The sequence below is a fragment of the Rana temporaria genome, chromosome 2 (assembly GCF_905171775.1).
Source record: "Rana temporaria chromosome 2, aRanTem1.1, whole genome shotgun sequence".
NCBI lineage: Eukaryota > Metazoa > Chordata > Amphibia > Anura > Ranidae > Rana > Rana temporaria.
The window spans coordinates 84322519-84349007 of record NC_053490.1 but is presented as its reverse complement, the minus strand read 5'-3'; the positions used below and the strand labels follow the sequence as shown (position 1 = coordinate 84349007).

At 42.5% G+C, this 26489-nt stretch overlaps 1 protein-coding gene across 1 annotated transcript in view; it reads left to right on the top strand.

Annotated features, from left to right (window-relative positions):
- The window catches only part of MTUS2 (microtubule associated scaffold protein 2), a 472945-nt gene that overhangs the window by 4988 nt on the left and 441468 nt on the right, over window positions 1–26489 (top strand). The window contains exon 2 of the mRNA XM_040340468.1: window positions 954–1194. Coding sequence (XP_040196402.1) covers window positions 954–1194 — 241 coding nt within the window. The remainder of the gene's footprint in view (window positions 1–953; window positions 1195–26489) is intronic.

The window sequence follows — 26489 nt, the reverse complement described above, 5'->3', positions numbered from 1 at the left end:
TCATTTAAAATATCCCGGCGTGCATTGCTCTAAATGATGTCGCAAGGACGTCATTGGTTTTGACGTGGACGTAAATTACGTCCAGCACCATTCACGGACGACTTACGCAAACGACGTAAATTTATAAATTTCGACGCGGGAACGACGGCCATACTTAACATTGGTTTGCGCCTCATATAGCAGGGGCAACTTTACGCCGGGAAAAGCCTAACGTAAACGTCATAACTTTACTGCGTCGGCCGCGCGTACGTTCGGGAATTCGCGTATCTAGCTAATTTGCATACTCGACGGGGAAAAAACCGAAGCGCCACCTAGCGGGCAAAAAAACAATTGCAGTTAAGATCAGACGGTGTAAGAGACTAACGCCTGTCGGATCTAATGGATATCTATGCGTAACTGATTCTAAGAATCAGTCGCATAGATACGATGGCCCAGATTAGGACTTACAACGGCGTACATGGCGCTGCGCCGTCGTAAGCCCTTTGAGAATCTGGGCCACTGTATCCCATGCTACCTAGTGAGGCACAAGAGGCTTTCTTGTCCTGTTTTACCCACAAATCTTCCTTTATTTTTTCTTTTAATGATTCTATTCTGGGGATTGGGTAATTTCTCTTAAAAAAAAGTTTGATGGTATTTACCCATACACACAGACTGTATGCATACACTTTTTTTAAAACTTGAATTAAACTTTTTTTTTTCAGAGACTTTAGGTTAGGCTGTAATAACCAAGTACCAGAGAGTGCAATTCATTACAGACCAAGGGATATGATATACATCTACAGTATTTAATAGTCTACAAAGAAGAATATTGTCGATTTGTCATGATGCCGCCCTGTAGATGCCGGTTACCTGGTGTGATAGATCTTGCTTCAGGGACAAATGTAATTTGCTTTCAAGTGCTAGCATGCAGAAGATGAATGTATACAATTGTCTCCTCTGTTTTCATTGTGTAGACGGGTGACAGACAGAGAAAGGATGACTTCTGCTCTTCAACATTTACTCATTATGAGGTGCCACCCACCTTCTACAGATCCACCATGATTCTGAAGCCACAGCTTGGATTAGGTGCCATGTCTAGACTCCCATCAGCAAAAAGCAGAATACTGATTGCAAGTCAACGGTCCTCAAGTGGTTCTATACCTCATCAAGAACTGGTAACAGCAGCTGCAACAAGCTGCAACCAAGAGGCAACAGGTACAGTCCATATTACGAACAAACTTCATTGTTATTACAATATCATAAAAGTTCTTATGGGTCATAAGTGTTAGTGATACAGTCACATATACAGTAAGAATATCAGCAGAAAACACTATTTAGCAACCTATGTTTTCAAACATCATTGGATGCATTTGAAATTTACAGATTTTGTGTGAATGTCCTATGATGAATGCATGGCCCCATTTTTGCATTTTTTTTTAAACTGGCAATTTTTTTACAAGAATATTTTTTTTTTTTAAAGAAGATAAAGGGCAGTTGTGCATCATAAGTACATAGGTTGCAAGACATAAGACAAATGTGGTGTAACAGCAGAATCAGTCAGGCATAGGTCATTCAAAAACAAACCACAGATTTGTAACTGAAAAGCTAAAGGAGCTGCAAGTCTAAAATCATTTTTTATTTAGTTTTAAATAGAGTAGGAAAGATTTGAACCCCATCAAGATTTTATTGCAGTATTTGTTGATCCTGATCCTGGTAGATTTACCCTCTCAAGTCTGATCTCAGATGTGGCAATACGGGAAAACTTGGGATTTAGCAATCATAGTATGATCAATTTAGCGTAAATCATAGAAAAAGGAGGTACAAGGTTAGCACAAAAACACTAAACTTCAAATGAGCCAATTTTTCTGAACTGCGGTCATTATTACATAACATCGATTGACATCAAATCCTAGAAACATTGAGCGCAGAAGAAGAATGGGAATGCTTTAGGAGCATATTAAACAAAGGTATCACACAGTGCATTCCATTGGGCAATACATATAGAAGAGCGAAGGTTAAAGCTGGGTGACTAAACCGTAATGGGAAAAGCCTCATTATAGACAAAACTATGGCCTTTAAAAAATATAAAGGGGATGGGTCACCGTCAGCATTCCAACACTACAAGGAATGCAATAAGAAGTGTAAAACCGCAATCAATGCCCAAAAAAAAGCAACATATGACATAGAGAAGGCAACTGTACTAAATGGCTTCTCCTCAGTACTATTAGTGACACATCACAGGACATACCCTTGTGGCTAGCAAAGGCCATAGAAAAGGAAAGACTAGATAAACTTAATACAAAAAAATCACCAGGACTGGATGGCTTACACCCGAGAGTCCTCAGAGAACTCAGTCAGGTTATAGCCAGACCATTGTTCCTTATCTTTGCGGACAGCATACTGACAGGAATTGTACCAGCTGATTGGAGAAAAGCCAATGTGGTACCAATATTCAAAAAAGGGCAGAGACAAATGCCTGGAAACTATAGGCCAGTCAGCCTAACATCATTAGTGTGTAAATGATTGGAGGGGATGATAAGGGACTATATCCAAAAATGTACTGAAGAAAAAAGTATCATTAGTAGTAATCAGCATGGGTTTACGAAAAGGTCGTTATTGCCAGACCAATCTGCTAACAATCTACAAGGAAGTGACCTACCATCTAGACTAGGAAGACCTGTGATTTAGTGTATCTGGATTTTGCAAAAGCACAGTGCACAGTAAACCTCGGGCTACCGATTAGTATCATCTACAGCCATAACAGACATGTCCCGGCATAGCGTACCCCGGTTGGTGAAGGAAGCTGCCCAGAAGCTCTTCACCAAATCCCACCACAAGGACACCCCTGCTAAGGGGACCAGTGGTGCAGCAGGGACCCATCTTGATCCCCCTGTGGAGAATGAGACAGAGCAGCCTTGGACTAAGGACCAGGCGGAACTTCTCTGGGACACAGTGAGTACTCCAGGACTCCTGAACACAGATAGGGATCCCACTAAACCTGATACTCAAGACCCAAACTAGAAATACAAATTCAATTATATCTAGTGGAACAAATTGCCTTTAGAAGTCAACTAATTAGTAAATAGAGTCCACCTGTGTGTAATTTAATCTCAATATAAATGCAGCTTTCCTGTCAAAGCCCTCAGAGGTTTGTTAGAGAACCTTAGTGAACAAACAGCACCATAAACGCCAAGGAACACACCAGACAGGTCAGGGATAAAGTTGTGGAGAAGTTTAAAGCAGGGTTAGGTTATAAAAAATATTCCAAGCTTTGAATATTTCACAGAGGACTGTTCAATCTATCAACCAAAAATAGAAAGAGTATGGCACAATTGCAAACCTACCAAGACATGGCCGTCTGCCTAAACTGAAAGGCTGGGCAAGGAGAGCATTAATCAGAGAAGAGACACAGCAAACATGTGGAAGAAGGTGCCCTGGTCAGATGAGAACAAAATTGAACTTTTTGGCCTAAAAACAAAACGCTGTGTGTGACAGAAAACCAACACTGTGCATCACCCTGAACACACCATCCTCACTGTGAAGCATGGTGGTGGCAGCATCATGTTGTGGTACTTAAACTATTTTTTCAAAAAAGAATGGGCAAACATTTCCCTCGCTAGATGTGCAAAGCTGGTAGAAACATCACCAAAGAGACCTTCAGCTGTAATTGCAGCATAAGGTGGTTCTACAAAGTAGTCACTCAGGGGGGCCGAATACAAATGCACACCATACTTTTCACATATTTATTTGTAAAAAAGTTTGAAAACCATTCATCATTTTCTTTCCATTTCACAGTTATGTGCCACTTTGTGTTGGTCTATCACATAAAATCCCAATAAAATATCTTTACGTTTTTGGTTGTAACATGACAAAATGTGGAAAATGTCAAGCGGTATGAATACTTTTTCAAGGCACTGTATATGTCTCTAATGCAAATGTGAAACCTGTTCAGGCATGGTACAGTGCTGCCTTATGATTGTAGGCACCTCCATGTAGCAGGGGGTGGAGCCATGCTCTTAACCAGAACCCTCAGTATTATTGCTTTGGCAGTCCTTATTTGCATACCTGGAGTGGCATCCACTAAAGGTGCCTGCTATGTCATAGTGGTGGAACCTTGCCACATACTGTAACATCTCTGATGCTACTTCTCTGATACGAGCCCCGCTCTGTCCTATTCAGACAGCTGCGCTTCGTTTTGCAAGATACCCGCGTCACTTCCTGTGCGCGGGCATGTGCGTTCCACGCTGGAACGCGGAAGTGCGACCAGCGTCCTTTCCAAATTTCCCCGCGAATTTGCGGCTATTTAAAACCCCAGAGATGACGGCAGGGTGTTCCGTTATTTTGTCGGATACCTGCCGTCACCTGGGAACACCCTGCCTGCACCCTCAACCACAGCAGCCTCCGGAGACCAGTCCTCACTTACAGCCACCAGCGCTTGGACCACACAGACCTCAGAGGACTTAACCTGACTTCCACTGGCCCTTCTTAAACCTTCATCACTGCTGACAGCCTCTATGCAAACAGCAACTTAATCCCCATGGACTACTGCTCTCAGCAGAACCACAAGTATCTTTGATATTCAATCTGTTTACCTGTCAGCATTGTTACTAGTTACATTGGAGATTGCAGAAGTCTCACACTACTTGTGTCTCATGATATTATTATGGACAATACCTATATCCTGAAGTCTCATACTATTTGTGTCTCATGATACTCCACTGGACTACACCTATATCTATTATCTGCTCTAATGTGAAGTAACATTATAGCTCCTATCTACTGTGGATGTTCATACAGTACTATCAATAACTCAACATCTACTTTCTAGTCCACTCAAGGGAGTATGCTCATTATTTTCTCCTCTTCAGCTTATGAGGTAATAAGCTAGTTTAAGTTGGTATCGGTAAGAGGATATGATGATTTAACCCCAAACTTTCTAACCGCATAGAGAGTGACCTGGTGGTTAGACCTGACAAGCCTCTGCAGCTGTGATCCAACACAATAAATAAAATCCCACGGCAGGAAATAAAACATTCCTTACATAATAACGGAACCCCTAATAAAGAAAAAATTTTGTAATGGATCCAGCAGAGCTTGCAAACCACCTTGTTGGACTTTCACAAAGAGTCGATAACCTTACAGCCACTATGAACGAACTTCGCCTAGAAAATGATACTTTACGCAACCAAAATTTTGTCCAAGCTAGGGACAGGCCTGAACCTAAGGTCTGCCCCCCAGAACCATTTTCAGGAGACCGAAAAATTTTCCGTCAGTTTATTAGCTCCTGTCGTCTCATGTTTGATTTGCGCCCACGAACCTATTATTCAGACAGGGTTCGGATCCTCACCCTTATGTCCTATTTAAAGGGAGAACCTAGGCTCTGGGCTGACGCATATGTGCTTGAACATGGTGAATTACTTGGTGCATTCGAGACCTTTCTGGATGAGATGTCACTTCTATATGAAGATCCTAATAGGCAGCTAACAGCAGAAAATAATATTAGGAGCCTTAAACAAGGGAAGAGACCAGTGGAGGAGTTCAAATGTTGGTGTAGAGAAACGCAGTGGACTGATATATCCTTGCGAAACCAATTCAGACTTGGTTTGCCTGAATCTATGAAGGATGAGTTAGCACGTGTGGAACTCCCTGCAACTCTAGAAGAGCTTATGCATCTTTCACTCACCATAGACCGACGCCTCAGAGAGAGGAAGGCTGAAAGAGGCAACACCTACTTTCCTCCACAATTCAGAAGGTCTAAATCACCACCCAAGGATGTTCCCATGGAACTGGGAGCTGTTAAGGGCCCTCTGTCACAAGCTGAGAAACAGCGCCGTAGAGCTCATAACCTCTGTCTATATTGCGCAGCTCCAGATCACTTAGTCTCCACCTGCCCACTCCTAAGGAGGAACACTGAAGGTAACATATCTAATATATGTAAGACCATTCCCCCTAGAAGTACCACTAATCGTTTCATTTATGTCACCCTTACCTTACAGTGGGACCAAGATAGAATCACCATCAACGCAATGATCGACACCGGTGCCTGTGGCAACTTTATTGATTTAAAAATTGTGAATGAAAATAAAATTCCCTGTGTGCTTAAACAAAATCCTCTCTCTGTCACTTTTATTGACGGTTCTACCTCTTCTTCTGGCCCAATTTCCTCTCAGACCTCACCCCTACTGGTCACTTCTGGGAATAACCATACAGAGACTCTTGTTTTTGATGTTATCCCATCTCCAATATTCCTGATTGTTCTTGGTCTACCCTGGTTACTATGCCATCAACCAACTTTCCTTTGGTCTAACCACTCTCTCAATTTAAATTCCACTTTCTGTCAAAGTAATTGTTACCCAAAACATACCATCCTCTCCACAGAAGTAAGCTGTAAAGATTTACCTGACTACATACAGGATTTCTTAGATGTATTCAGTAAAATTAACGCTGACATTCTTCCCCCTCATCGTATATACGACTGCCCTATAGATTTAAATCCAGACAGTCCAATCCCTACTGCTCGTATCTATCCGCTCTCACAACCAGAACTTGAACATCTTAAGGTCTACCTAGAGGAAAATTTAAAGAAAGGCTTTATTAGACCTTCCACTTCGCCAGCAAGTGCTGCCATGTTCTTTGTCAAAAACAAGGATGGATCTTTACGCCCTATCATTGACTACAGAGCCCTAAACAGTATTACCATAAAGAACCGTTACCCACTCCCTCTCATTCCGGAACTTATCGAACGTCTTCAAACTTCAAAAGTCTTCACAAAACTAGACCTTAGAGGAGCCTACAACTTAATCAGGATTCGTCCAGGAGACGAATGGAAGACCGCTTTCAAAACCCGCTATGGACTCTATGAATACACTGTTATGCCATTTGGGTTGTGTAATGCACCCGCGACATTCCAATGGTTCATAAATGACATTTTTCGAGACTTGCTTGACATCTGTGTGGTAATATACCTGGACGATATATTGATTTATTCCGATTCAATTGAAGAACATATCAAACATGTTCGTTGGGTTCTGGCTAGGCTTAGAACGCATTCTCTATATGCCAAGCTGGAGAAATGCGTTTTCAGCCAATCTAGCATTTCATTCCTTGGGTACCAAATTACACCTGACGGTATCCAGATGGACCGCTCTAAGGTGGATTGTATCATTTCCTGGCCAATTCCTCAATCAAGGAAAGCTCTCCAACGCTTCCTTGGTTTTTCCAACTACTATCGTAAATTCATAAAAATTTTCTCAGCTATTGTCAAACCTTTAAGTGCCCTCACCAGCACAAAAACACCCTTTTCCTGGACTAAGGAAGCCCAGGAATCCTTTGACTCTCTTAAACTTTCCTACACTACAGCACCGATTCTAGAACTACCTAACCCACAATATCATTTCACCGTGGAAGTGGATGCCTCCCATTATGCATTAGGTGCTATACTTTCACAACGCCCAACCCTCTCCGAACCACTTCATCCTGTTGCATTTTACTCCAGGACCCTATCACCAGCGGAAAAGAATTATCCTATTGGAGAAAAGGAACTTCTTGCAATCAAAGATGCTTTACAAAACTGGAGACATTTACTAGAAGGTTCTACACACCCAATTACCATCCTCACGGATCACCGTAATTTACAACATCTAAAGACATGTAAGACACTCTCAGCCCGCCAAGTCAGGTGGAGTCTCTTCTTTGACAGGTTTGATTTCTACATATCTTACAGGCCCCGTTCACAAAACGTCAAGGCTGACTCCCTTTCACGATTGCATGAGGATCAAAACACTGAGATTCCTCCACTCTCTGTTATCCCATCTAATAGATTCATTGGAGTCTACACCTCTTTCAGGCAATTAATTTCCCAATCACTCACTACAGATACCACCTCTCTACCAAAGGATCTTACCAAATCTTCAGATGGTGTCTACACCTACAACAACAAAATCTATGTTCCTCCTAATTTACAGCTCCTATTACTTAAACATCTTCATGATTCACCTTTAGCAGGCCACCCTGGGATCAACAAAACTACTCATCTTGTTAAGAGAGACTATTGGTGGCCCAACCTTTCTAAAATGATTTACGACTATGTGACGTCTTGTGAAATTTGTGCTCGAAACAAGCATTCCAAGAAACCTCCTTTTGGTCTACTTACCTCTATTCCAATACCTAAAAGACCATGGGATGTTTTGTCGATCGACTTTATAGTTGATCTGCCTAGATCAAACGGTGCCAATACCATCATGGTCACGGTAGATCTACTCACGAAGATGGCACATTTCATCCCCTTAAGGAAGTTACCAACTTCCCTTGAGACAGCAAATGCTTTCATTTCCAATATCCTTAAAATTCATGGACTTCCCTCTCAAATAATCTCTGATCGTGGTTCCCAATTCATTTCTAGATTTTGGAAGACCCTGTGTAAAAGTCTACAAATCGACCATCGGATGTCCACTGCCTACCATCCGCAAACAAACGGTCAAACAGAACGTCTCAATCAGATCCTTGAACAGTATCTAAGATGCTATTGTACACATCTGCAAGACGATTGGTTTCAATTACTTCCATTAGCCGAATTCTCATATAACAACTCAACCAGTTCTTCATCCAGATTCACACCTTTTTTTGCCAATTATGGTTTTCACCCAAACAGTCTACCAACCAGCTACCCCCCAAACAGTGTTCCAGCAGTTGATGATTACCTTTCTACTCTTAAAAATACTTTGAGTACTCTACGTTCCAACTTGGAGATCGCTCAACAAAGACAAAAGAAGAATTATGATGCCCACAGGTCAGCACCTCCTGTATATAAGGTTGGGGATTTGGTTTGGCTATCCACACGTAATCTTCATTTTAAGTTACCCTCAAAGAAATTAGGCACTCAATTCACGGGAACTTTCCAGATCACCCATTTGATTAACCCTAATGCTGTCAGATTGCTTTTACCCACAGATTGGAAAATACATTCATCTTTCCATGTCTCTCTCATCAAACCTTATATTCCTAACCCATTCCCTAACAGGAAACCTTGCCCACCTCCACCTGTGGAAGTACTTGGTCAGACTGAATACGAAGTCGAAAAAATCCTAGACTCTAGAAGACGTGCTTCTACCCTTCAATATTTGGTACGATGGAAGGGTTATGATCAAAACGATGATTCTTGGGAAAATTCCTCAGACATACATGCCCCTCGCTTGGTAAGACTCTTTCACCAAAGATACCCAGACCGACCATCTCCTTCTAGGAACACCGGAGGTGCCCCCTTGAGGAGGGGAGTATGTAACATCTCTGATGCTACTTCTCTGATACGAGCCCCGCTCTGTCCTATTCAGACAGCTGCGCTTCGTTTTGCAAGATACCCGCGTCACTTCCTGTGCGCGGGCATGTGCGTTCCACGCTGGAACGCGGAAGTGCGACCAGCGTCCTTTCCAAATTTCCCCGCGAATTCGCGGCTATTTAAAACCCCAGAGATGACGGCAGGGTGTTCCGTTATTTTGTCGGATACCTGCCGTCACCTGGGAACACCCTGCCTGCACCCTCAACCACAGCAGCCTCCGGAGACCAGTCCTCACTTACAGCCACCAGCGCTTGGACCACACAGACCTCAGAGGACTTAACCTGACTTCCACTGGCCCTTCTTAAACCTTCATCACTGCTGACAGCCTCTATGCAAACAGGATCTTAATCCCCATGGACTACTGCTCTCAGCAGAACCGCAAGTATCCTTGATATTCAATCTGTTTACCTGTCAGCATTGTTACTAGTTACATTGGAGATTGCAGAAGTCTCACACTACTTGTGTCTCATGATATTATTATGGACAATACCTATATCCTGAAGTCTCATACTATTTGTGTCTCATGATACTCCACTGGACTACACCTATATCTATTATCTGCTCTAATGTGAAGTAACATTATAGCTCCTATCTACTGTGGATGTTCATACAGTACTATCAATAACTCAACATCTACTTTCTAGTCCACTCAAGGGAGTATGCTCATTATTTTCTCCTCTTCAGCTTATGAGGTAATAAGCTAGTTTAAGTTGGTATCAGTAAGAGGATATGATGATTTAACCCCAAACTTTCTAACTGCATAGAGAGTGACCTGGTGGTTAGACCTGACGAGTTCAGCCTAATTTTCTTTTTTAAGTCAGCAGCTATAAATACTGCAGCTGCTGAATTTTAAAATATGGACACTTACCTGTCCAGGGAGCCCACAATGTCCTCACCCGAAGCCGATCTGTCCCTCAGCTCTTGGGTGGAGGCGCCACCATCTTTGGTAAGGGAATCAGGAAGTGGTCCCTGCTGTCTTCTGGGACCTGTGTGGGGGAATGAATGAGGAGCCGAACATGGAATAGATAGCCGTGGCTACTGAGGCTATCTATTCCCGGAAGTGGAAACAAATGCCTGGATTAGACAGGTTTCTGCTCCCCCCGGTAAGGTGCCAAATGTGACACCAAGGGGGGGGGGTTGGGTGGTGATTCTGAAAAGCGGAAGTTCCATTTTTGGGTGGAACTCCGCTTTAAGTAACACTAACTGTCAGTCAGCAGACTTTGTAAATGATTTTAGATAACACAATTTGTTCCAGTTACTATGACGTGATTGTAGCCGTATTAGTGCAATTGTGATAGAGAAAGGAATATTCCAACAACCCCCACTATTGGTTATTAACTAAGGTTATAGGTTCGATCCTGGGTCCCGACCACAATACAATGCCTGGAGTTTGCATGGTTCTCCCTGTGTCAGCGTGGGTTTCCTCCGGGTACTCCGGTTTCCTCCCACACTCAGAGAAAAACATGAGCGCAGAGATGCGCGGTATAAGTACACACGGTTATTACATTACACGGATCGCGCACCATACACTTTTGCCCAAAAAATATCCCAACAACCTTGCCTTGTGTCTTGATTGCTGTTGATCCAGAAACATTTTATTTTTTTCCAAAAATGATTTTTATTTTTTTTCGGAAATTGAAAAATTCGAAATTTGAATTTTTTTTTCAATTTTCGATTTTTTTAAATTTTCGAATTTCGAATTTTTCAATTTTCGAAATTCGGAAATACGAAAATTCGGAATTGAAAAATTAGAAAATTGAAAAATTCCAAATTTCGAAATTTCTGAAAAATTCGAAATTGGAAAAGTGAAAAATTCGAAAATTCGAAAATTGAAAAATTCAAAATTTGAAAAATTCTAAAATTCGAATTTTTCGATTTTCGAATTTTTAAATTTTCGAAATTTCGATTTTCGAATTTTTAAATTTTCGAAATTTCGATTTTCAAATTTTTCAATTTTCGAAATTTCGATTTTCGAATTTTTCAATTTTCGAATTTCGAACTTCGATTTTTTCGAATTTCGAATTTTTCAATTTTCGAAATTTCGAATTTTTCCATTTTCGAAATTTTGAAATTTCGTATTTCCGAATTTTCGTATTTCCGAATATTTTCGTATTTCGAAAATTGAAAAATTCGAAAATCGAAATTTCGAAAATTGAAAAATTCGAAAATCGAAATTTCGAAAATTGAAAAATTCGAAAATTGAAACGAAAAAGCGAATAAAATGGATTTTTTTTTCGGAAATTCGGAAATTTACGAAATTTCGAAATTTAGAATTTCGAATTTTCGAATTTCACATTTTTCAATTTTCGAAATTTAGAATTTCGAATTTTTCAATTTTCGAATTTTTCACAATTTTCGAATTTTCGAAATTTAGTATTTTCGAAATTTCGTATTTCAAATTTTTCAGTTTTCGAATTTTTAAATTTTCTAATTTTTCAGTTTTCGAATTTTTAAATTTTCGTTAAAAAATTCAAAAACTAAAAAATATGAAAAAAAATGCGAGAACTGAAAAATTTGAAATACGAAATTTCGAAAATTCGAAAATTGAAAAATTCGAAATTTCGAAAATTGAAAAATTCGAAATTTGAAAAATTTGAAAATTGAAAAATTCGAAATTCGAAATTTGAAAAATTTGAAATTTCGAAAAATTCAAAATTTCGAAAATTGAAAAATGTGAAATTCGAAAATTCGAAATTCGAAATTTCGAAAATTCATAAATTTCAGAATTTCCGAAAAAAAAAATTTTTTTTTTTTTTCGTTTCATTTGTTTTTTTCCGTTTTTTGCTTTTTCGGAAATCCGAAAATTTCCCGAATTCTCGAAATTTACGAATTTCCGAAAAAAAAAAAAAGAATGAAACAAAAACGGAAAAACAAATTTTTCGAATTTCCCGAATTTAAATTTTTTTTGGCAGTGCACATGTCTACTATTAATGGAAGCAAACCCTGCAATAAAAAACGCTGCAAACTATGCAACCAGATCAATCTATCCAAAAGTGTCACACACACAAATGGGACCTTCAATATCATGGGATCATACACTCTGCACTCTGTACTCAAGCACTCTGTCTAACGCATAGATGTATCCATGGGAATGCTCCACATTATCTATGCGAATAAATAAAAGCTCATAATCCCAATCGCGTTTTGCGATCCACCAATCAAAATCTTCTTCAGATACCGAAAGCCAACTACAAATCCAAAGGAGAAAGGAGATTTGCGGTCCAGGGTCCCAGACTATGGAACGCTTTACCAACCAGCATTCGGTTGGAGGAGAACCACTTAGCATTCAGGAGAAAGATCAAAACGCATCTCTTTTGATATCAAAGGAGACAGGAACAACAAGCGCCCAGAGGCGATTAAGTTCGCATGTGCCACGCTATATAAGTTCTTCATTCATTCATTCATACAACTGTACTTCATCCAACTGTACCTCATCCAATGCAAAAGGTGTGGCAAAGGATCTTATGTTGGTGAAACAGGACAGAAGTTGCAAGTAGGGATGTCCTGATACCGATATCAAGCATTTCCCTGAGTACTTGTATTCGGGGGAAATGCTCCGATGCCTCAGCTGATACCTGGGCAGGCAGGGGAGTTGCAAGTCTTCTGCTCCGTGCAGTCTTTCCTCCCCCCGTGCTCTGTGCAGTCTCCCCCCCATGCTCCATGCCGCTCTTCTCTCCCCCTGTCAGTGCCGCTCTTCTCCCCCCCGTCCGTGTCGCTCTTCTCCCCCCCGTCCGTGTCGCTCTCCCCCCCGTCTGTGTCGCTCTTCTCTCCCCCCATCCGTGTCGCTATTCTCCCCCTGTCCGTGCCGCTCTTCTCTCCCCCCGTCCATGCCGCTCTCCCCCCTCAATTTGTGAGGATGGAGAGCGGAGGTAGGAACCGCTAAACCCGGCTCCTACCTTTTCCGAATGGACAGAGTCGGTGATCACTGACTCTGTCCATTCACATAACTGAGCATCAAAACCTGTGATTACGATGCTTCAGTTTATGAATGGAGAGGAGCTTCCCTCCATTCATTTCAGCTGAGGCTGCAGAGAAAGGGACTGGGGAATCTGTGTCCTTGGTCCCTTTCCCTGTCTTAAAGGGGAGATTTCAGAGGTCTTTTAAGACCCCTGATATCTCACCAAAGACCCCCAACAGGGCTGATAAAAAAAAAAAAATATTGCAATAAATATATAAAAAAAAAATGTAAATAAAAAAAAAAACACACTGACAATTCACTCCCCCCCCCAAAAAACAACAACAACAAAAAAACAAAAAAAATCACTGTAAAAAAAAAAAATTGTAAAAAAAATATAGAAATAAACCGCCACTGTCACATGACATTAAAAAAACTTGAGTACTTGAAAAAAAGTATCGGTACTTGTACTCGGTCTCAAAAAAGTGGTATCGGGACAACCCTAGTTGCAAGCGAGGATGAATCTGCACAGACACACCATTGAGGAAGACAGTTTATGCACACCTGTGGGACATCACTTCTCACAACCTGACCACACTATAGAAGACCTTAATGTTTTAGTTCTTAACCACTTAAGACCCGGACCAAAATGCAGGTAAAAGACCAGGTGTTATGTACTGGAACGTACCTTGTAGCCAGAGCCTAGTGTGCAGGAGGAGGCCTCTCTTACAGCCGCGGCTCTGGAGCTGCTGGAGTTGGGACAGCAAGCTCGGGAGCGCGGCGCGGTAGGAGTGCCTGGTGATGATAGCAGCCCGGCACCGTTGGTGGTCCTTCAGGACGGTGGTTGTAGGAGACAGCGTCTCTGGAGCTGGCACAGGCACTGGATAGCAGGAGCTGGTGAAGCAAACCGGGTTAGCAGATAATCAGGTGGGTTAAGCAAGCGTAGTCAGATTCAGGCACAGGGTCTGGTAACGATGGGCAGGAGAGCAGAGCGGAGTCAGAGCAAGCCAGGGGTCGGAGTGGAGAGGGTCGGATGGTCAGACGGAGCCGGGTCGGTTTGAGGTAACAGGTTACAACAGGTCACAGGTTTCACTGATACAATGCTGCAGATCAGACAGCAAAGTGTCACTGCAGCTGCTAGCTTTTTAAAGGCTGAGTGGCGCCAATCGCGCATTAACGAGCACGCACACGTTCCCGCCGTCGTGCGCGCACATTTGGCGCACAGATGCGCGCATTTGGCACATATCCGTGTGCATGTGGGACGCGCCTGCGCACATGAATAGGTGATTGGTGCTGATTCTGACCATCAGTAAGTGTGCGCATGCGTGCACGCCGGAGCCTATTGGCAGGTCCCTGACACCAGGCCCCTTTTTGCGATTCGGCACTGCGTTGCTTTAACTGACAATTGCGCGGTCGTGCGACGTGGTTTCCAAACAAAATTGGCGTCCTTTTTTCCCCACAAATAGAGCTTTCTTTTGGTGGTATTTGATCACCTCTGCGTTTTTTAATTTTTGCGCTATAAACAAAAATAGAGCGACAATTTTGAAAAAAATTCAATATTTTTTACTTTTTGCTATAATAAATATCCCCCAAAAATATATATAAAAAAATGTTTTCCTCAGTTTAGGCCGATACGTATTCTTCTACCTATTTTTGGTAAAAAAAATCGCAATAAGCGTTTATCGGTTGGTTTGCGCAAAATTTATAGCGTTTACAAAATAGGGGATAGTTTTATTGCATTTTTATTATTTTTTTTTTCACTACTAATAGTGATCAGCGATTTTTTTCGTAACTGCGATATTATGGCGGACATGATGGCGGACACTTCGGACAATTTTGACACATTTTTGGGACCATTGTCATTTTCACAGCAAAAAATGCATTTAAAATGCATTGTTTATTGTGAAAATGACAGTTGCAGTTTGGGAGTTAACCACAGGGGGCACTGATGGGGTTATGTGTGACCTGTAGGGGGGTGTGGCTGTAGGTGTGACGTCATCTATTGTGTCCCCCTATAAAAGGGATGACACGATCGATGCTGCCGCCACAGTAAAGAACGGGGAAGCCGTGTTTATACACGGCTCTCCCCGTTCTTCAGCTCCGGGGACCGATCGCGGGACTCCAGCGGCGATCGGGTCCGCGAGTCCCGGTCACGGAGCTTCGGACCGGGTCGCGGGAGCGTGCCGACCCACGACTGGGTACTAGTACAGAATGTACCTGTACGTGGATGTGCCCAGCCGTGCCATTCTGCCGACGTATATGTGCAGGAGGCGGTCCTTAAGTGGTTAAAGGGAATTTCAGAACTATCCAGGAAAGGAAAACGTTTGAACTAAGAATGATAATTCTTTTTGACACAAAATAGAATGGCCTAAATTTAGATATTGGTTTCCTTACCCATTATACTACAGTTTTATGACCCCCCTCTGTGACTAACATCCCCCCTTAAGTCTTTAGCTTTCCCTCTGTCTTATCTCACTAACTCTGCTGCTATCTTTATTACCATTGATTTGTATGTGTTTGTTTTTCTTTTTTTTTCTCCTTTCCCTCTGAGATTTTAATTTTTTCTTTCTTGTTTTGTTTTAACATTCTGCCCCAAAAAATGTGAATCAGTACTGCTTGGACCTTGAAGAAGGGGTAACACCCCGAAAGCTTGTCCTGAAAAATTGTATGTTAGTGCAAATAAAAAATAAATAAAAATCACGGACAGTACTCAACTTTCTCTATTCCAGTTACTACATAGTTCTTTAGTTTGTAATTATTGCCTGCTATTGTAACAGTATTTTTTATGTCCTTTAAAATGAATGGTATCTCACCGCAATGCAACAATGTTAAAGTGGAGGTTCACCCAAAAAAATCAATTTTTAACATTAGATTGAGGCTAATTTTACTAAGCAGAATCGGGTGTTTTTTTTTAAAATGAATGCAGTACTTACCGTTTTAGAGATCGATGTTCTCCCGCCGCTTCCGGGTATGGGCTGCGGGACTGGGCGTTCCTATTTGATTGACAGCCTTCCGACGGCCGCATACAGCGCGTCACGAGTTCCCGAAAGTAGCCGAACGTCGGTGCGCAGGCGCCGTATAGAGCCGCACCTACGTCCGGCTTCTTTCGGCAACTGGTGACGCGCTGTATGCGACTGTCGGAAGGCTGTTAATTAAATAGGAACGCCCAGTCCCCATACCCGGAAGCGGCGGGAGAACATCGATCTCTAAAACGGTAAGTACTGCATTCATTTAAAAAAAAAACACCCGATTCTGCTTAGTAAAATTAGCCTCAATCTAATGTTAAAAATTGATTTTTTGGGTGAACTCCCACTTTAAGTGGATCTCAAAGTACCAGTTAGGTACCTGAGCATGGCCATGTCTATTTACCAATCAATTTCCACACACACGCCTTGTTAGCCTATCCTGAGGTAAATAGTGTTATTAGTTTTCCTGGAATAAGACTCTAGTAATATATATCTTTCTCTTTGTCAGATATATCTTTCTCTTTTGCAGCCATAAACATGCATGTTCAGTTGATCCAAGCATGCATGGTTATAGAAAGACGTTTTAGCAAAAACACCCTCTGACGATAAGATTGTGCCTGCTTGTAAAACCACACTCTGATGTCTATAGCAGCTTCACACTGAAAAAAAATGTTAATAGCCAATTTAATTACTTGGATTGTTGGATACTGTAAATTAGAATTGCCCAGTATGTGAAAGTGTAAAATTTATATTCTGTCAATGACACTTAAAGCAATGTAGCCTTCTAGACAGAATTTATGCAGTTTTGTTTTCAGTCTTTAAGCAATGTTTATGCTTGAACTAAAAAGTCTAATTGAATTTGGGTTACCACTGTTCAATGACATTTATCTTTTACCGCACTGTCCAGTGCTTTCTTGTTGTATAATGTTAATTTGCAAAGCTATTATGTGCCAGGCTATATTATACCTTCTGTGAATTTTACCACTTAATGACCTTGTAAACCGCACAGAAACATGTAATTTTATGTCATATGCAATCTAATTGGCCCTTCAAGTTTTCCATGTTATCAGTGGAAGAGACGTCAGTGTTGATGGCAGATCAGAGCTCGGTGACCCATACTGCTGGTAAAATGCCTGAGGCATTTGTAATGCTCACAGCCTCAAACCATACCTCATGTAGACTGGGAACTTCATCAAGCTGCTAATTAACTCAGCTGTGTTCAAAACATAAAAGTCAGTAAAATTATTCATCAAGGTCTGACCTTTTTATTATCAAGCATTTTGTAAGAGAACTGAGGAAAGAGAAAGTGTAATCATTGCTTATAAACAATCTATACATGCAGTAGAAAGAACAAAATTCAGCTTGGTGACTTTGTGACAATTTTTCTGTCTTACAATTCAGTATGAGTACAAAAAGTAGCGAGAACCTGCAAAGTACAATAATACATTACAACCAACCAGAAAATATAACTGACTGCGGTATTATAAAAACCTGGATTGCTTGGGCTCTTAGGCCCTGTACACACGGCCGGTTCATCCGATGAGAATGGTCCGACGGACCGTTTTCATCGGTCCATTGCTGAAGTGGCCTGATGGTCTGATGTGTGTACACACCATCAGTTCAAAAACCGATCGGGTCAGAACGCAGTGACGTAAAACACACGACGTGCTGAAAAAAACGAAGTTCAATGCTTCCAAGTATGCGTTGACTTGATTCTGAGCATGCGCGGGTTTTGAACCGATGCTTTTGTGTACTAACCATCGGTTTGGCCTGATCGGTCAGCGGTCCATCGGTTCGATTTTAAAGCAAGTTTTAAAATTTTGGTCCGAAGGACAAAAGACAGATGGGCTATACACACGGTCGGTTTGGACCGATGAAACTGAACCTCGGTCCATTCTCATCGGTTTTGACCGGTCGTGTGTACGCGGCCTTAGAGGTCAGTCTTTGCTTAGTTGAACTACACCTTTCATTATTCATTTAACACCATGCTACCAAGTAGGTAGGAAATATTATGCTTGTTGTTTTTTATTAATTTCAGTTTGGATCCTCCGGCATTCTTGGCCCCTCCCTCCTGATTAGTGCCCCCAGAGCAAGCAGCTTGCAATGGAGGACACCCGAACTTAAGCTCTGTGTGTCCATTCACACGCAGAGCCTTGGCTAGGCCCCTTTCTACTCATTAGCTCACTGGCTGTGATTTACAGCAGCTGGAGCAATTAGCCAATGAGGAGGGATAGTCCCCAGGGAGCCAAGGCTCTTGTGTACATTACTGGAGGAAGATCAGGCTTAGGTAAGTATTAGGGGGGGCTGGGGGGCTACTACATAGAAACTTTTTTTTTACTTTCATGCAAAGAATGCATGAGGGTAAAAAAAGCTTCAGCCTTTACAAAGACTTTAAAGAGAACTGATCACAACTGTGTTTATGCAAGAATCTAAATAATAATCTTATTTGATATAGTGAAAGATATGTTTTGTCCCATATTTAGCTTTACATAAGGAGCTATATGTTCCAAAGCAGGCACTTTTAGTTGTAGGCTCCTGCAATTCTGGTCAGACTTAAGCCAATTCTTTGGTGATCTCAGTCATTTTCGGCCAGCTTTGCTTGCAAAAGTGTCTTAAAAGACCAGGGCAACCTATTATTAACAGTTTTAATTATTTTCCGGTCTCGACAAAAACTGTTGGCGGCAGCATTTTGGGGTATAACCAGGGAGTCTACCCTCACACTTTCTGATCAGACTCAAGAGTTAAAAATAACCAACACACAAGGTCCTCTCACCAGCCCTAATACTCTTCGAAACCCTTTGAGATATGTAAACGAACACAGTTTGGGCACATAAATGTAATCTTGTACTAACCTCCAGAACAACTGGGGCTGTTTATCATACCAGAAAGACTTTGTACACAAGGAATTCCCTTCTGCTTCCTGGCACACATGCATCAACTGTGGATACTAATGTTGCAATTCCCATTCAAAGAATTACTCTGAGAAGTAGGGCTGAACACTAGAAGTCATAGCATGAGTTCTTGTCATACCCATATGCCCAGCATTTTTGTGTACAAAGGCTAAAATATCTGTACATGTAATTTAAATTGAATTCACTCATTTGTGACATGGAAAATAGTACGTAATAATACTTGATAGGGATAGAAAAAAAGCACCAAATATATTTGGTAACAACACACATTTTTATATATTTATGTTTTTATAGCTAGCATTTTCTAGTACATTTTGTCTATGTCACACACTATGGAGTTCTACTTCAAAGTGAAATGTAACATTATGAATTCTCAAGCCACAAAGCTGCATAAAGAAAAATCCCATTACTTCAAGATACACTTCATGCTTATAGTGCAATTACTTTGTTCTGCAAACGTCCCGCATGGGCTTTGAGGGGATTTAGGCGCTTTAGACTGCTGTGAATTATTTTTACTTATTCAGTACCCATTTATGAACTAGGATGAGAAGTTTCAGACGTAAACGTTAAAACGGATCATTTTGATGGTTACTCCAATGTAGGCTGTAGCATATGAACATTAAAATGTGACAGCAGAAAAACACCAAGTGATCTATTAAGTCTGTCTCTTCTTTTATTTATTTTTTTGTAAACTTTTTGTCTTAGTATACAGCTATGCTTGCCCCAATCATGTTTAAACTCACTTACCGTTGACTGACTCATTACCTCTCCTGGAAGTCTGGTCCATACATAAACCACTCCTTCAGTAAAAAGATAGTAGAGTTGTGTTCTAAAGCGTTTTACAAACATACCCAATTGAACAGCAAAATATATAGCCTCAGTTTTGTATACATTTTACTGGCAATATAAAGGTGTAGTCATAACAGTTTGTTAGAAAGGCCCCAGTGCCACAATATGCACTAAAGACTTTGCTGTTTGTTATTTATTGCTGAATAATTTTCACTGTGTTGCATTTTTTTTTATTATTTATAGTTGTGCCAAAAGCATACATTAAATAGTATACATTTATTAGCATCTTCATTTTATTGGCCTGTGCAGCTGTTCAGTAGAACAACATTAGTGTTCGATAAAACTATAATATAGATGCTTTTTTATATTATGTTGTATATGTGGTACTATATATTATGTACATTCTTTGTTAAAAAAAAACAATATTTAATACATTACAAAAGATTCCCAGAGCAATATGGGTTAGCTAAAGCGATAAAGACAGCAGGATAATGGTAAAAAATATATTTAGCAATGTTTGTCTCAAATGGCATTTAAATTGAACCAATCAGTAATTTATAAAGTTTTAAAATGAAATGCTTTGAAATGATAGCACAAGATACCTGCTATTACCTTTACCAGCTCTATAAAATGTTGTGGGTGCACTTATGTGAAACTAGTTTCAGGTTGTTTCTGAGGTTCAAACTTCTCTTATCTCAGGGCTAAGCCGTGTCACTTGCCTACTCTGAATAATAGGTGTACCCCTGTTGGATGCCAAGGTTCTCTCACCAGACAAGTCAAATGTAGTGGAGCTTGGCCTTAGTCAGGGAAAGGAGCCCCTAGAACTCAAGACAGTCAGGCACACTGGGGGGTTATCCTCAAAAGAGATACTCCGACTTAACTGCTGTTCAGTCTGTGTGTAACTTTGGAAACGATCCTCAAAAGGCTTTTTCCAAAGTTACACAGAAGATCCGGCATGTGTAATTGAATTACACTGCCTAATTTTAGGATGCAGTACCGCATCCGCCGCTGGGGGCATTTCGAGTCGAAATGCCGTTGCTAGTATGCAAATTAGCACTTAAGGCGATTCACAAAGCTTTCTAGCTTCCTTTTTGCGCCGTAAGTGTTATTTTGCAAGTGTAAAATTAGGGCTCGTTCTACAAAGTGTAAAGTTAGTCACACCTTGTAAAGGCCCATTCCAGCGACGGCATTTGGTATGCTTTCCCGAGGGAGAACTCCACGGCAATTTGTAAAAAACAAAACCGGCATGGGTTCCCCCCCAGGAGCATACCAGGCCCTTAGGTCTGGTATGGGTTGTAAGGGGACCCCCCCTACGCCGAAAAATTGACGTAGGGGGTCCCCCTACAATCCATACCAGACCCGTATCCAAAGCACGCTACCCGGCCGGCCAGGAAGGGAGTGGGGACGAGCGAGCGCCCCCCCCCTCCTGAGCCGTGCCAGGCCGCATGCCCTCAACATGGGGGGGTTGGGTGCTCTGGGGCAGGGGGGCGCACTGCGGGCCCCCCCACCCCAGAGCACCCTGTCCCCATGTTGATGAGGACAGGACCTCTTCCCGACAACCCTTGCCATTGGTTGTCGGGGTCTGCGGGCGGAGGCTTATCGGAATCTGGGAGTCCCCTTTAATAAGGGGGCCCCCAGATACCGGCCCCCCACCCTAAGTGAATGGATATGGGGTACATCGTACCCCTATCCATTCACCTGGAGGCAAAAAGTAAAATTTAGTAAACACACAACACAAGGCTTTTTAAAATATTTTATTATTCTGCTCCGGACGCCCCCCCTGTCTTCGTTATTAGCTCAATTACCAGGGGGGGCTTCTTCTTCCGCTCTCCGGGGGTCTTCTCCGCTCTCCGGGGGGGGTTTCTTCTCCGCTCTCCGGGGGGGGGGCTTCTCCGGACTCCGGGGGGCTTCTTCCATCTTCTCCCCTCTTCCGCTCTTGACTCGGCGAACCCCGGTTCTTCTGCAGCTCTCCGGTGCCTTCTTCTTCAGCGCTGGCTGCCTGCTATGTTTGTGTGTTAGCTCGATTTCAAACAGGCAGCCGGCGCGGTCTTCTGTGGCGTCAGGGTCTTCTCTTCCTTTCTTCCGATGTTGCCTCGTCGCCTCTTGTCGCTGCAATGATGGAAGCGCGCCTTGCATCCCATTTATATAGGCATCACCGTCCCATCATGCTCCGGCAGGTACCCACGTGGTGGGTGCCTACCCACGTGCACCCACCACGTGGGTACCTACCGGAGCATGATGGGACGGTGATGCCTATATAAATGGGATGCAAGGCGCGCTTCCATCATTGCAGCGACAAGAGGCGACGAGGCAACATCGGAAGAAAGGAAGAGAAGACCCTGACGCCACAGAAGACCGCGCCGGCTGCCTGTTTGAAATCGAGCTAACACACAAACATAGCAGGCAGCCAGCGCTGAAGAAGAAGGCACCGGAGAGCTGCAGAAGAACCGGGGTTCGCCGAGTCAAGAGCGGAAGAGGGGAGAAGATGGAAGAAGCCCCCGGAGTCCGGAGAAGCCCCCCCCCGGAGAGCGGAGAAGAAACCCCCCCCGGAGAGCGGAGAAGACCCCCGGAGAGCGGAAGAAGAAGCCCCCCCTGGTAATTGAGCTAATAACGAAGACAGGGGGGGCGTCCGGAGCAGAATAATAAAATATTTTAAAAAGCCTTGTGTTGTGTGTTTACTAAATTTTACTTTTTGCCTCCAGGTGAATGGATAGGGGTACGATGTACCCCATATCCATTCACTTAGGGTGGGGGGCCGGTATCTGGGGGCCCCCTTATTAAAGGGGACTCCCAGATTCCGATAAGCCTCCGCCCGCAGACCCCGACAACCAATGGCAAGGGTTGTCGGGAAGAGGTCCTGTCCTCATCAACATGGGGACAGGGTGCTCTGGGGTGGGGGGGCCCGCAGTGCGCCCCCCTGCCCCAGAGCACCCAACCCCCCCATGTTGAGGGCACGCGGCCTGGCACGGCTCAGGAGGGGGGGGGGGCGCTCGCTCGTCCCCACTCCCTTCCTGGCCGGCCGGGTAGCGTGCTTTGGATACGGGTCTGGTATGGATTGTAGGGGGACCCCCTACGTCAATTTTTCGGCGTGGGGGGGTCTCCTTACAACCCATGCCAGACCTAAGGGCCTGGTATGCTCCTGGGGGGGGAACCCATGCCGTTTTTTTCTTTGAAAATGGGCATGGAGTTCTCCCTCAGGAATGCATGCCGCTGTCATTTTTTTTATCCCCGACGCAACTTTAAGCCGTCGCGATCCTCAAAACTCGGCGTAACGTAACTTCGCGCATGCGCAGTACGGCCGGCGCGCATGCGCAGTACGGCCGGCGCGGGAGCGCGCCTCATTTAAATGGGACTCGCCCCATTTGAATAGGAACGCCTTGCGCCGGCGGAATTTTAGTTACACAGCCTGAAATTTCTAGATAAGTGCTTTGTGGATCAGGCACTTAGGTAGAAACTTTAAGGCAGTGTAACTTAAATTGGATTTTTTAAGTTACGTCAGGTTTTTGTGGATCTGGCCCACTGAGTAGGAATTTGTGGCTAGGGGCCTGTGAGGACAAGCTTTGGTTTTGAGCTGAGAGGCAAACACAGCTTGCTTTCAGGTGCATTCTGCTCACTTTTTACATTTGTTATAATTCACTTAATTTAATGCATTTGCTCTGCAGTTCACTTTCTTCTGACCTACATTTGACCTACTTCTAAGTGGCATCAATTTGTTTTTGCATTTCCATTGACTTGTATAGGGAGAGAAGCAGCTCTGGCATTTAATGCCAGAAAACTGTCAACACAGCCTTACATAGGTAATATGAGGCCTCTTGTGGTATCTGCTTTTAGATCCATTTTTAAATGCTGAAAATAGCCGATTCAATTTTAGGTGAGTTGCATGTATGTATTTATTTCAATAAATTCAATTCATTTGTGCCCATTAATGTATCAAAACATTTTATGTTTTGCCGAAAAGGTCTTTGTCAGTAAACCAAGCTCAAGCAGGTTGGCAAAGGCCGAGAGTCATGCATCTGAGAAACAGAAGGTTGGCAGCGCTCTCGCAGTCAAAGCTCCCACTGACAAATAAAAATATAGAAAGCATGAAAGTGACATTTACACACTAGATGGATTAAGGTCTGTACTCAGTATGCAGAGCCACAGAAGGAATATTTAAATCATACTCAGTTGGTTCGAACAGCTGCTTTCTATTAAATCGAAGCTTGGTCGCTAAGTATTCTATCAAGTCAAGGAGGAAAGCTCTTGTTTTCTTCACAGTAGACTGAAACTCAAGGTTTCAATCTCAGAAAGGAGATTAGCATGCCAGTCATCTTTCAACCAGTGATTGTATTTTAAATATTTTTTTTTTGTAAAGATATTTTATTGATTTTCAAGAAACTGTGTAAATACTGCATGCAGAAAGGACAAATAAAATATCAGTTGCGTGGGCACATTGTCAACAAAGTACATAATAAAGAAGGTGAAGTGGAACTTCTATTGCTCAGTCAGGTTGTTTATTTATCTATGGAACAGTGATGGGGTACGTGACAACGGCGGTCTCAGAATGTGATGCCTTGAGTCCTCAGCTCGGAGCATTTCTGGGTTCGCAGCTGTCAAAGGACTCAATTCACTAAGCGTTAAATACCACATGAGTATTTGCTTTAAATAACTCATGCAGTATTTAACTTAGAAATATGTGATTCACAAAAAACGCACATTAACCACTTAAGACCCGGACCTTTAGGCAGCTAAAGACACTCTGCCTCACCCACAAATGTACACAGGGTAAAGCTCCTCAATATTTAAAGCGGGGGTTCACCCTATAAAATAAAAAAAATAAAAAAAAATTCTTCTAGCCTAAAATTCGGCATTGTAGCGCGAGCTACAGTATGCCGGTCTTAATTTTTTTATCGCCGTACTCACAGTGTAATCGTACATAGTAGATTCCGACTGCCCACGGGGAATGGGCGTTCCAATCCAGACGGAAGGTGATTGACAGCCAGCTCTGGCGCGTCACGCTTCTCCGGAAATAGCCGAAATAGGCTTGGCTCTTCACGGCGCCTGCGCATAGTCTGTGCGCAGGCGCCGTGAAGAGCCGAGACCTACTCCGGCTGTCTTCGGGGAGCGTGACGCGCCAGAGCCGGCCGTCAATCACCCTCCCTCTTGAAAGGAACGCCCATTCCCAGCGGGCAGTCAGAATCTACTATGTACGATTACACTGTGAGTACGGCGATAAAAAAATTAAGACCGGCATACTGTAGCTCGCGCTACAATGCCGAATTGTATGCTAAAATGTTGTTCTGCAGGGTGAACCACCGCTTTAAGCGAGAAAATAAAACCCTACGTCACCAAGCGTGTGCTCCGATCAACCAACCAAAACCTTCTCCAAATCCCCAAATCTCACTACAAATCTAAGGGAGAACGTAGATTCTCGGTCCAAGGACCACTGCTCTGGAATGCTCTACCCATGACCATCCGCTTGGAAGAAAACCATCGGGTTTTTAGGAAAAAACTGAAGACCCACCTCTTCTGAAAGACCTGTACAACTCTGGATGCCAAGCGCCTTGAGGCGATTAAGTTCGCATTTGTTGCGCTATATAAGTTTCTCACTCACTCACTCACTCACTCACTCACTAAAGGACCCGGCCAGTTTTTGCGATTCGGCACTGCGTAGCTTTAACTGATTAACAATTGCGTGGTCGTGTGACGTGGCTCCCAAACAAAATTGGCGTCCTTTTTTTTCACACAAATAGAGCTTTCTTTTGGTGGTATTTGTTCACCTCTGCGGTTTTTATTTTTTGCGCTATAAACAAAAATAGAGTGACAATTTTGAAAAAAAATCAAGATTTTTTACTTTTTGCTATAATAAATATCCCCCAAAAATATATAATTCTTTTTTTTCCTCAGTTTAGGCCGATACGTATTCTTTTGCGTATCGTCAATAAGCGTTTATGGGTTGGTTTGCGCACAATTTATAGCATTTACAAAATAGGGGATAGTTTTATTGCATTTTTATAATTTTTTTTTTTACTACTAATGGCGGCGATCAGCAATTTTTTTCATGACTGCGACATTATGGCGGACACCTCGGACAATTTTGACACATTTTTGGGACCATTGTCATTTTCACAGCAAAAAATGCATTAAAAATGCATTGTTTACTGTGAAAATGACAATTGCAGTTTGGGAGTTAACCACAAGGGGGCTCTGAAGGGGTTATGTGTGACCTCATGTCTGTTTCTAACTGTAGGGGGGTGTGGCTGTAGGTGTGACATCATCGATTGTGTTTCCCTATAAAAGGGAACACACGATCGATCAAATGTGCAGGAGGCGGCCCTTAAGTGGTTAACCACTTAACCCCCGGACCATATTGCTGGTCAAAGACCAGAGCACTTTTTGCGATTCGGCACTGCGTCGCTTTAACTGACAATTACGTGGTCGTGCGACGTGGCTCCCAAACAAAATTGGTGTCCCTTTTTTCCCACAAATAGAGCTTTCTTTTGGTGGTATTTGGTCACCTCTGCGGTTTTTAGTTTTTGCGCTATAAACAAAAATAGAGCGACAATTTTGAAAAAAAAATAATATTTTAAATGTTTTGCTATAATAAATATCCCCCAAAAATATTTAAAAAAAAA